At 41.6% G+C, this 13000-nt stretch overlaps 1 protein-coding gene and 1 non-coding gene across 2 annotated transcripts in view; one reads left to right on the top strand and one right to left on the bottom strand.

The window, feature by feature from the left end:
- Positions 1-3446: 3446 nt before the first annotated feature.
- On the bottom strand, positions 3447-3518 carry TRNAD-GUC (transfer RNA aspartic acid (anticodon GUC)). The gene has a single exon. It is a non-coding gene; the product is annotated as a tRNA-Asp (tRNA).
- A 291-nt stretch (positions 3519-3809) lies between these two features.
- LTA4H (leukotriene A4 hydrolase) overlaps positions 3810-13000 on the top strand; it is a 28142-nt gene continuing 18951 nt past the window's right edge. The window contains exons 1-4 of the mRNA XM_070946644.1: positions 3810-3978; positions 5212-5342; positions 7237-7357; positions 10224-10292. Of these exons, the coding sequence (XP_070802745.1) occupies positions 3826-3978; positions 5212-5342; positions 7237-7357; positions 10224-10292 (474 nt within the window). The 5' untranslated portion in view covers positions 3810-3825. The remainder of the gene's footprint in view (positions 3979-5211; positions 5343-7236; positions 7358-10223; positions 10293-13000) is intronic.

Here is a 13000-nt window from a genome sequence, read left to right as displayed (position 1 = left end):
TGGTTAGTGCTGGCTTCCCAGGAGGTGACGCAAGGCTGGCTCCAGGGGATTATAAATACTTCATTGGGTGAGGGTGCCTTCCCCGCCGCCTTGAAGGAGGCGGTGGTGAGGCCTCTCCTCAAGAAGCCCTCCCTGGACCCGGCAGTATTGGCTAACTATCATCCAGTCTCCAACCTTCGCTTTGTGGTGAAGGTTGTTGAGAGTGTGGTTGTGCGACAGCTTCCCCAGTACCTGAATGAAACGTCGTATCTGGATCCGTTCCAGTCGGGTTTCAGGCCTGGGTACAGCACGGAAATGGCATTGGTCGCATTGGTTGATGATCTCTGGAGGGCTCGGGACAGGGGTTGCTCCTCTGTCCTGGTCCTGTTAGATCTCTCAGCGGCTTTTGATACCATCGACCATGGTATCATGCTGCACCGGTTGGAAGAGTTGGGGGTGGGAGGCACCATACTACGGTGGTTCTCCTCCTTTCTCTCTGACCGGTCGCAGTCTGTGTTGCCAGGGGAGCAGAGGTCGACCCCGAGGCCCCTCATATGTGGGGTGCCGCAGGGATCGGTCCTCTCACCCCTTTTGTTCAACATTTATGTAAAGCCGCTGGGCGAGATCATCCGTGGTTTCGGGGTGAAGTACCATCAGTATGCTGACAACACCCAGCTGTACATCTCCACCCCGGACCACCCCAACGATGCCCTTGAAGTGATGTTCCGGTGCCTGGAGGCCATACGGATCTGGATGGGGAGAAACAGGCTCAGGCTCAACCCATCCAAGACTGGGTGGCTGTGGTTGCCGACGTCCCAATATAGTCAGCTGGTGCCATCGCTGACTATTGGGGGTGAATCATTGGCCCCCACAGAAAGGGCTCGCAACTTGGGCGTCTGCCTGGATTCACGGCTGTCTTTAGAAGAGCACTTGACAGCCGTGACTGGGAGGATTTTTCATCAGGTTCGTCTGATCTGCCTGTTGCGTCCCTTTCTAGATCAGGACTCTCTACACACAGTCACTCATGCCCTCATCACCTCTCGTCTGGACTATTGTAATGCTCTCTACATGGGGCTCCCCTTGAGGTGCACTCGGAGGCTCCAACTGGCGCAGAGTGCAGCTGCGTGGGTGATTATGGGAGTGACGTGGAGTTCCCATGTAACACCTCTCCTGCGCGAGCTGCACTGGCTCCCGGTGGTCTTCCGAGTGCGCTTCAAGGTTCTGGTTATCACCTTTAAAGCGCTCCATGGCTTAGGACCTGGTTATCTATGGGACCGCCTGCTACCACCAATAGCCTCCCACCGGCCAGTACGCTCCCATAGAGAGAGGCTCCTCCGGGTGCCGTCGGCCAAACAATGTCAACTGGCAGCCCCTAGGGGGAGAGCCTTCTCTGTGGGGGCACCTACGATCTGGAACGAGCTCTCCCCGGAGATCCCGGAGGATCCCCGAGGATCCCGGATCTGCACACCTTCCGTTGCGCCTTAAGACTTTTTTATTTCATCAAGCTGGCCTGGCCTAAATCTTCTCCCCTTTTTAAATGTAAATTTTAATTTGTTTTTAAATTATGGGATATTTTAAATTTGTTCAGCCAAATTATTTAATTCGTTTTTATTCTATTTTAAATTATGGGGTATTTATGTGTTTTATCCTGTGGCTGTTCACCGCCCTGAGTCCTTCGGGAGTAGGGCGGTATAGAAATTTAATAAAATAAATAAATAAATAAATAAATAAATAAATAAATAAATAAATAAATAAATACCACCGAAGCAGAATTCATCTGCTTGTCTAAGGCCGCAAATAACCTAATATGGTTTGATGACTTACTCAGTGACATTTGGACTGAACCATCATACCCAATAATTATTCATGAAGATAATAAAGCGGCCATTGAAATATCAAAGGCCGATGCCGTTGGTCAACGATCAAAGCATATCGACATTAAGTGTAAGCATGTTAGACAATTCTCAGATATTGGATTTATTAAGACTATACACTGTGACACAGAAGAGCAAACAGCAGATATACTTACCAAACCTTTATCTCACAAACAACACACATGCCTCATGTCAAAAATATGTGTCTATGTGTAAATCATGTAATTTTATGTATGTTAATATGTGTGTATGTAAAAAACCATGTATCTGCCATCAGTTAGACATTTAGAGGGGGTTTTGTCAAGTTAAATGTCTAACCCATTCGCACCACAACCCCTCACAGTCCTGCAAGGGTTAACATAAACACATATCCCATCATTTCCACAATCCCACCTTACCTCTAACTCCTCCCCCTGGGTATAAGAGGTCTCACCACGAGGCCATCCAGCAGTTCCAGATGTGTACCTGCAAGAGAAGGACAAAAGGTCAGTTGCTGTTAGAGGAATGGGCCTAGGAACAATCCAGGCCTGCAATAAAAGAATTCCTAGAAGATACTACTCTGTCTTGTGAGTTATTGTGTTAGATCCATCACTATATCATTTCCAACCCCCTTTCCTATTTTTTATAAAATATTAATAGCCTCACCAAATGACTAATTCAGAATAGAGCTGGAAGGGACCTTGGAAGTCTTCTAGTCCAAGCCTCCTGCTCAAGCAGATGACTCTATACCATTTCATACAGGTGGCTGTCCAATTTCTTCTTAAAAACCTCCAGTGATGAAGCACCCACAACTTTTGAAGGCAACTTCTGTTCCACTGGTTCTTGGCATCTTCTCATCCTTCTCATCTTATCTTCTCATCTTTCTCACCTCTTATCTCATGCTACCTTCTTCTATTGGTGTATTATGAGTTAACAATTGTTTGTATCTTATGATTGATGATCTATGACTTATCACTCTGTTGTTTGTCTGTACACTGAGAGTTTATGCACCGGAGACAAATTCCTTGTGTCTCTAATCACACTTGGCCAATAAAGTATTGTATCCTATCCTATCTTCCAGCTAAGAAACACTGGTCTATGCTGTAAGTACAGTAAGCAGCAGCAGCAGCAGCAAATTGCTAATTTTTGGCCAACTCCACCCTTTTTGACTTCAAAGGGGTTAAATGATATACTGGAAAGTAAGACAAAACAAACATAGCAGACAAAGGGAAAAACTTTCAGCAAAGACCCGAGTGTATATTTTGTATTCGAGGCTGATATCTGGCCACTGTCAGATTTCAGCGTTTTTGAATGTGTTCCCCAGTTCAAACTGTCCCAGTAAGTTCCTTACATTATTTTTTTAAGCAATAATTAAAAGGGTATTGGTGATACTCCTCTTTAAACTTTTAATTGGCTGGCTGAAAGATGTACTGGTCCTTGCAAGAATAGCATCAGATAGGATTTGTAGGTTTATTGACATCAATACTGAAAGATAGTAAATTAGGTAGCCTACTAGCTGTTGCTGTGAACGTGTAAAATATACATTTTCATCTGGAAATGTATCTCGGTTTCTATTAAGATTTTGAAGAAATACACAGGGAAAAAAAGCTGCATCTCCCCGTCGGGGAATCGAACCCCGGTCTCCCGCGTGACAGGCGGGGATACTTACCACTATACTAACGAGGAAGTACTGATAAAAGGGGTCGCTTTCTGCCCACTTAAACTGCTTTCATTGAAGTTTCGGATTTGTAATAGATTAATAGGTTGCTTGAGCGATAGCCAGAAGTTATTTGTCTGTCGTGCATCATGGGAGTAGCAGTCTATTTCCCATTAGTTGCATGAGCGCTGGACCTCGTGAAGAACTATAACTCCCAGAGTCCTCCTCGAGTCCACCCACAATGAGGAGGGGGCCCTCAAGCCCACAAGGCGGTCCTAGGATATAAATAGCCAGCGTCGCGCTGAGCCTCCCAGTGTGTAGCTGTGTGCTGGAGCCATGGCTGACGCAGACCCGAGTTCCTTCGCTGCTCCTGATGCCTGCCGCTCTCACCATCTCTACTTACGCTGCCGCGTGGACTTCGAAAGCCGATCGCTGCGGGGCACGGCGGCCCTCACCGTGCGGTCGGAAAGTGACAACCTGAGTTCCCTGGTAACGCCTCTCCTGCCGTGGGGGGGGCTGGGGGGGCTTCGAATTGGGGGGTGGGGGGGGGAAGGTTCTCTCTCGCTGTGTTGGGCTTCAGCGTTCAGAATTGCCCGGGAATTCGGGGTTCTGAAGTCAAATAAAGAAGAAATAAAGGACGATCCTTTATCCACTCGTACTTAACTCTCTTCTTGATGTGCCGGGATTGCTGATAAGAGATTTTGCTCCTTAAACATGCATTGGAGCAATTGGGTGTAAGGTTTTCTTTGGCTTCTATCTTAAGCAGCTGAATTAAAATAATAATTTCCTTACGTAGAGGGACGTGGTGTCCCTGTTACTTACTGTGTAAACGTGGAGCAGTACGTTTAGTAAAGGAGGGGTGTGTAGGATGACCATGCATGGTGGCTCACACTCAAATACCATGAAAGGGTAATATAAAAAAATAATGCTGTGCATGTGCTGAGCAAGCACTAATAAAACATTAAGTCTTCTTGGAAGTTGCATTTTATCTCCCTGATAGCAGATGTTGCAAAAGCATAATCCTTCCAGGACTTTCTGCTAGGTCAAAGTATAGTTCTTAATGGAGGAATGGGGGATGATCTTCCTCCTCCTGTGGGGAATAATCTTCAGGGTGGGTTTTTGATCCACCCTATTTCTAAACTGAAAACAAAATTCCCCTCCATTTTTCTTGGAACAGACTGAGGTCTTACATGACAGCTTCTGAAAGAAGCACAGCACAAAATACATGTATTACTCATGTTTCTGGACTGTATATATAAAATTCTGACCTTTTCTTCCAAAATGTGACACAACGCACAAAAATGTTTATCCTGGCCAAAATAAAGTTTCCAAAGAATTTTTTGATAGTATTGTGAAATTATGTTCCTCTTTGCAGTTTATCTTTTACATTAAACAAGTTGAAATTTTACTAGTTAAATGTTTTATTCTCTTTTTGTATAAAAAGAAGAAAATGGGCCAGAGAGTAGGAATAGTTATGCAGCCTTATAACAAAAGCTTATACCAGTTTAAAGACTTGAGCTGACCTAAAGTCACATACATTTGGTCTTTTTTTAAAATTGAGTGGAGAAATATACAGTAATGAAGTATTTTGAACTATCTTCTATGCTAAAATAGTTTAATTTTTAATAAGTAAAACATTTAGTGTTTTAATTATCACTTGCAGAATCTTTTCATTATTGTTAGAACATTTATTTGTTACGGTAACTCAGATTTATTTAACAGGTTTTGGACACCAAAGACCTAACAATACAGAAAGTGGTTGTTAACAATCAAGTGGCTCAGTTTGTTCTTGGACAACAACACAGCTTCAAAGGAGCACCACTTGAAATCACGTTACCATTCCACTTGAGGAAGTATGCATTTTTATCTTCATACCTTAGTTATCTTGCTATTAGCTTGTTCTTAGGATTTATGTTGTTATATATGACCCTATCCTTGCTGAATAAATGATACTGCAGCATTATAACTGCCGAGAGCCAGTTTGGTCTTGTGGTTAAGGCACCAGGCTATAAACCAAAAAACTGTGAGCTCTAGTCATGTTTTAGGCATGAAAGGCAGCTGGGTGACTATGAACTTTCAAAGTACTTTCAGCCAAACCAACCTCCCAGCATAATTGCTGTGGGGAAAATAGGAGGAGGGTGAAATACATTGGGTTTTTTGCCTTGAGTTATTTATAGAAATAATAAAGGTGGGGCAAAAATGAGTAAAATAATTCTAGTACTATAAATATTATTAGATGGGGCACAGGATTGTATGTTATCTTTAACATTTAATAATGTTAATTAAGTCTTTAATAAGACTTTAACAGTCTTATAATTATTAAAATCTTGAAAGCATTCTTGGCTTTCTGTTCCACAATTCTCTTTTTGTTTTGCAATCTAGGACATCTTTCCATAGACCTTATTTTTGATCTTTTGTTAGGAGCAATTTTTTCTTCATTCAAAAAAAGTAGTCTAGGGTAGCCCAACAGTGAGATAGGCAGCAAAATTAACAAATAAATAAAAACCAAGTTTCCAGAAATAAAGTTTAAAAAATATTTTGAAAAGTAAAGAAGAAAAAGACAAATCTATAAAAATTTTAGTAAAGCAATTCACTTGAAAATTGTAGATTGGGAGGCAAAAGGACAGACTTGGAAGACCGAAAACTGGGCTGGTTCCCTACTTCTAAGACAGAAAGTTATGGAGGAAAAACCTCCAAAATCAGCAGCAGGATGAGTAATATTAGGAGAAATGCACTGCTGGACAAATTCATTTCCATAAATTTATCTTCCAATTTTAAAATCAAGGATACTTGTTTTCTCAACACCACCCATTTGCTAATTATTCCTGTTTGTCGTCCTTGGTAATCTCCTGCTGCAGAAGAATGGGATGTCAAAAGTTTTCAACCTCACCCTCTAAAGAAACTTGACACATCATGCCAGAATTACGCTGTGCCACCAGAGAGGTGGTGGTTCATCTTCACTTCAAAAATCTTTTCATTATTGTTAGAACATTTATTTGTTATCGTAGCTCAGATTTATTTAAGAGGTTTTGGACACCAAAGACCTAACAGTACAGAAAGTGTATTGCAGCTAATTAAAACATACTATAGAAAGACTAGAGTCCTCAGAAAGTATCTGTCAATCTGGTGATTTCTGGAGCATATTTTCTTCTTTAATCCAAAAAGTACTATGAATTTAAAAAATCAACATTGCAGGTGTGCATTATAAGAATAATACATAAGAGTAGGTTAAAGTCTAGCAGACTTGCACAAGTACATTGTGGCTCTTTGCCCACATATTCAGAAGAGATAGTTCTCACATTCTCTTGTTTGTCAATAACCATTAAAATATTTTTGATATCTGTTCTGAGAATTTCTTAGGGATCTGATGATATAAGATTAAACTTGGTATTTAATAGGTTCATTTTGTTGTTTACTTCTTTTCAGGCAAATGGGACTCAGCAACTGACTATAATTGTTGAGCAGCACATTATAAAATTATTTTGATTTGCTTTAAAAATGCAATAGACAACTGCTTCCATTAAGATACTGCATGGTTTTGTTGTTTTTTATTCTTCCAGTTGATAACTTAATTTTCTCCCTTGCTCTATTGTGCATATGAAGTTTTCTTACCCTCTTGCTTTGTGGGTGGGCTACTAACTACTAAGATCTTTCAACAGGTATTCATCTTTGTTACAGTTGAGGTTTGAGGGATGGTTTAGGAAAGTCTAAGTGATATTCCCAGTCTAAATATTTGAATATTTGCAGGGGCCAAGATGTGATTGTGGAGATCTCTTTTGAAACTTCTCCAAGGTCTTCAGCGCTTCAGTGGTTTACTCCAGAGCAGACATCAGGGAAAAGACATCCATTTCTTTTTAGTCAGTGCCAGGTGAGTAGGTTATTTTATTTTATTTTATTAAATTTGTATACCGCCCTTCTCCTGCTGGACTCAGGATGGTGCACAGCCAAAATAAAAAACATCCCAATACAAAATTTAAAATTTGTTAAAAGAATTACACAACTTTGGCCCAAAATTTAAAACATCCCAACTGAAACCCATAGACAATTAAAAATCTAACATCTCAAAAGTGTGGGGGGGGTTACGCCAGCCCTGCTTGGTGGAAAATAAAAGTTTTTAGGGCACGGCAAAAAGCCCGGAGATCTGGTATCATGCGTATCTCCGGGGGCAAATCGTTCCAGAGGGCAGGTGCTGCCACAGAGAAGGCCCTCCCCCTGGAGGTCTCCAGCCGACACTGCCTGGCTGATGGCACCCTGAGGAGTCCCTCTCTGTGGGAGCGTACTGGCCAGTGGGAGGCTATCGGCGGCAGAAGGCGGTCCCACAAATATCCAGGCCCTATGCCATGGAGCGCTTTAAAGGTGGTAACCAACACCTTGAAGCGCACCCGGAAGATCACCGGAAGCCAATGCAGCTCACGCAGGAGAGGCGTCACATGGGAGCGCCCCCTCGCTCCCATAATCCCCTGCGCAACTGCATTCTGCACCAGTTGGAGCCTCCGGGTGCTCCTCAAGGGGAGCCCCATGTAGGGAGCATTGCAGTAGTCCAGGTGGGAAGTGACGAATGCCTGAGTGACTGTGCGTAAGGAGTCCCGATCCAGAAAGGGACACAACTGGCGAATCAGGCGAACCTGATGAAAAGCCCCCCTGGCCCCGGCCGTCACATGCTCTTCTAAAGACAGCCATGCATCCAGGAGGACGCCCAAGTTGCGAGCCCTTTCCTTGGGGGCCAATAACTCGCCCCCAATAGCCAGCGATGGCACCAGCTGGCTATATCGGGACGCCGGAAGCCACAGCCACTCGGTCTTGGAAGGGTTGAGTCGAAGCCTGTTACTCCCCATCCAGATCCGCACGGCCTCCAGGCACTGGGACATTACTTCAAGGGCATCGTTGGGATGGCCTGGGGTGGAGATGTACAGCTGAGTATCGTCAGCATACTGATGGAACTCCACCCCAAAGCTATGGATGATCTCGCCCAGCGGCTTCACATAAATGTTGAACAGAAGGGGCGAGAGGACCGACCCCTGCGGCACCCCACAAACAAGGCGCCTCGGGGTCGACCTCTGCCCCCCTGCCAACACCAACTGCGTCCGGTCGGAGAAATAGGAGGAGAACCACAGCAGAACGGTGCCCCCCACTCCCAACCGCTCCAACTGGCGCAGCATGATACCATGGTCGATGGTATCAAAAGCCGCTGAGAGATCTAACAGGACCAGGATAGAGGAACAACCCCTATCCCGAGCCCTCCAGAGATCATCCACCAACGCGACCAATGCCGTTTCCGTGCTGTGCCCAGGCCTGAAGCCGGACTGGAGCAGATCCAGATAGACAGCTTCATCCAGGTACCCAGGAAGCTGTCGCGCCACCACACTCTCAACAACCTTCGCCACGAAGGGAAGGTTGGAGACCGGACGGTAGTTAGCCAAAACAGCCGGATCCAGAGGTTCGCTAAAGGTTGCTTTAGCGATACATCTCATAAGTAAGTACTACTGGTCTTACTGTCTGATAAAAGCCTGAGAATGCCTTACTTCCTAGACATTTATATAGTATGTTGCTAATACATCCTAATATACAGAAGATGTGTCATTGAGGGTAAAGACATACTTCGTTGTCATACGGAGTTTAGTGCTTGGTTTAACATACTTAGATGAATTATATGGCTTTACACACGTCTTAATTTATAAATTTACACATTCTGATTTGTATATATACGGTACAACTTTGGATTGGACACTTCACAGCACAGTCATTTTTGAGACTCTGCTTATAACTCAGGTACGTACAAATGTATGGCATGCATTTTTGTAATCTTACTGGGCTACTTCCCATGTGCCTGCCAAATTTCAGATTGCCTAAGAACATAAAGTTTAGAAAGGAGTCTACTGAATGAGGTGCAATAAAGTGTAAGTGTGTAATTGAGTTAAGGATGTGAGCCTGAACGAACTGTGACTGGATATGATTATGCAAGAATTGGATACTGTGCTGCATTGTAGTATAGAATAAACATTTTACAAGTAGTCCTCAGGTTACAGTGGCAATTAGAACCAGATTTTCCATTGCTAAGCTATGCAATTATAAAGTGCAAAGCCATGTGACCATACCACTCGGCCACAGCAGTTCCAGTAGTCCTTTTTTTTTTATAGACATTTTTTTTATATAATTATATGTAGATATAATTTTTTAAAATAACAAAAATAAAGCAAAAGGAACAAAACACAAATATACATACATTATCAAAAAATACAGAAAAAATAAGTATAATATGTTAGAACAATAATGTTTTATATTGTTAGACCTATGTATAGTTGTTAATTATCTAATGCAAACATTCAAATATGCCTTTAAACTATATGATACACTAATATGACTACCTTGCTTTTTTTAAACCTATAAACTTTGTAGTTCCAGCAGTTCTGGTTGCTGTCAATAAGCAAGTGCTTATATGAGATCACTTCCAATTCCAACTGGAAGCCTCCAGTTTCCTGCCATCTTCGCCATTGACTTTGCTTGTGAGAAGTCAGCAGGGAATTTTGTAAATTGTCATGTGACAGTAAGGATGCCATGACAACTGGAACTGCAAGGACTTGTTGTAAATATCATTCATTTGGCACTGTCATAACTTTGAACAGTCGCTGAATGAATAGTTGTAACCCAAGACTGCCTGTACTATTAGCCATACCCTTAGTGGTTTGCTGCATTATCTATACAAGAAGTAATATGTGTCCTTTTCTCTTCATTAGGCTACTCATTGCAGAGCTCTTCTCCCCTGCCAAGATACCCCCTCTGTGAAGTTAACATATTATGCGGAGGTAAGTACTAGTGCTTTAGGGTCAGTGCTGAAAGGGTGCTTTGGAGAGCAAAGAGTTGTGAAACTGTGGCTTTTTGAAGCATCCAGAGCTTTTCCCTGGATCACATGGCAGCTGCAGAGATCAGCTGTATGATCCTGGGTAAAGATATGGCATTAAAAGTTTTAAAGACTTGCAAAATGGATGCTACATTCGTATTCCTGCATACCCTGAAGCATCTTTTATTAAATTATTCCCCAAGACTCTAGTAGGTAAGCACTCCATGTTGCAGAAATGCCTTCCTTTTGTACTAGGTTGGCCCAACAGAATTGGTATAAGGTATGTTTCAAAATTGCATAGATTCTGCCAGATAGACTTGAGGAAAGAAATAGTTAAACACTGAAAATATTCAGTTAGTCTTGGCAGATACCAAATGTTGACTTTCTGTGTGTAAAGTCTGGATAGGTACTTTGGTGTATATTACTTATATGGCTAAGACTAATGTTTCTCAATCTTGGCAACTTTAAGATCTTAAAGAGCCATTCCACCCATGTTAAAGTGCTGGATGGGAAAATTCTGGGAACTAAAGTCCACAGGTCTTAAAGATACGGAGATTGAGAAATATTGGTTTAGACCCAAGTTTGCTAGAAGACAGTATTTTGGTTTGCAGAATGAACAAATCAACCACAAACATTTAAAAAAAGTTGTGGTAAGAACTTGGAAAAGGAGAAGAGGGAACTAAAAAGTGCTGGAGGAACATTAAATGGTATAATGTAATGTAATGTAATGATGTCATTACAGTTCCACATAAAAATACTGAGATTAGCAGTTAATTTACAACATATAGATGTTCTTCAAATTATCCTGTTTGCTGCATTGCAAATTACATAAGGAATTACCTTCATGAAAATCTATGATATGTTGGCCCTGTCCGTTATTGGAGTTAGAAATTTCCAGCGTTCTGTAGCTTTAAAGAGCTAAGCTTACCAAACATTTTCCTTTCTTATCAAAATCGCTTATTAGAAAGTCCTGATTTAAATATCCCTGTTGTAATTAGCTAATGGGTTCGTATGACATACCCAAACAAAAACTACTTTTTAGATAATTTACCCAAGTCTGAAAAGTGAGTTTTAAAGAAAAATAAACAGAACATAACTAGATGCAGTATTGTTTGTATTTTTCATTAATGTTTTTGAGCATATGTGTTTTCGTCAGAGTTGAATAGGGAAATTATATTGAATGGGCTAATATTAATAAAAAGGGACAAAAGAATAAAAGTAATTTCTTATAGTTATTTGACAAGTAATAAACGTTACACATAAATATATCCAACAGTCAACAAATCTTTATATCAACAAGACAACTCAAAAGCCACTTAAATTATTCAGCTCTCTTAATAGTTGGAAGCCCACTGTTACACATTGTCATGTTTGCTCCTTCTGAGTAAAGATTTTTTTGAAATGTATGTATTAACATTTGCCAGACCCCAAGGTTTATAGATGGCAATTAGCATTTGAATAACACTAAGAAAAACATTGCAACCAGTGCAACTCTAGCAGGTATGATATATCAAAGCAGTACTGGGATTGGCCAGTAAACACACAAGCTGCTGAACTAACTGAAGTTTCCAGGTGGTCTTCAAAGGCAACCCATGCATAGCAAATTATAGTAATGTAATGAGATAAAAGCCTGTTTGGTGTAGGGGTTATCAGACTAGAAACTGGGAGATTGTGAGCTCTAGTCCTACCTTAGATACGATACATAGGTGATAACTATCAGAGTATCCTGTTCCATATATTGTCACATCAGGAGTACTAGCCAAAGCTGATCAAAGGCCTCTCCTGGTTCTAGTCAAAAAGAATCCTCAGATTGTGCACCTGGGAATCATAAATGGTATAGTCCTATAATCGGCAGATTTCTGAATTAGTCATCACTCTGCTTGCCTGACTTGAATTTGAGACACTTTTTCTCTATCCTGACCCTAGCAGCCTTCATGCATAAGGAAGTCACTACATTTGCCTCTAGAACAATGGGGACAGTACATCTGGATATCATCAGCATATTGATGATAGTGCACTTCAAATTGTAGGTGACCTCTCCTAGCATATTCATGTAGATGTTAAATGGTATAGGTGAAACAAGCCCTGGAGCACACTCTAACAGATGAATGAAGGACCCAACCTACTCCTTGTACCACCATTGTCTGAAACATCTTTCAAATAGAAAGCAGAACTACTATTGCATAATCCAACTCTCAGACCTTGGAAACAGTTCTGAGAATACTGTGGTTAACATTATTGAAAGCCATTAAAAAATCCTGAGAGACGAGAATCATTGTGTTTCTCAGGATCCTTTCTGAGATCACCCACAAAGGGTGTGAAGGAAATGGACAGTTACTAAAAATGATAGACAGACAGACAGACAGACCCACCCAGCAGAAGCCACGTCTGAAACCAGGCTACTATAGGTACAAATTATTTGTTTTCCCCAGCACACTCTATAATTGCAACTCCACTGTTTTCTTGCTACTTTTGCTACAGTAGCCATATTTCTACCCATTTGGCAAGACATTCTACCCCTAAATATACAATATACAATATAGGTTTTAATGTATGAGGGAACTACAATTGGCCAAGACCTTACCCTTGTATAAAAGAGCTCTTCATATGTCAAGGCTTTATTTGTACAGGCTAAATGCATGGAAGATACATTTTTAGGATTTGTCTGCTTGA

The sequence above is a fragment of the Pituophis catenifer genome, unplaced genomic scaffold (genome assembly GCF_029215685.1).
Source record: "Pituophis catenifer annectens isolate HBS135680 unplaced genomic scaffold, rPitCat1.0.hap2 SCAF_7, whole genome shotgun sequence".
Classification (NCBI taxonomy): Eukaryota; Metazoa; Chordata; class Lepidosauria; order Squamata; family Colubridae; genus Pituophis; species Pituophis catenifer.
The sequence above is the reverse complement of the archived record's forward strand: the minus strand, read 5'-3'. Positions and strand labels throughout refer to the sequence as shown.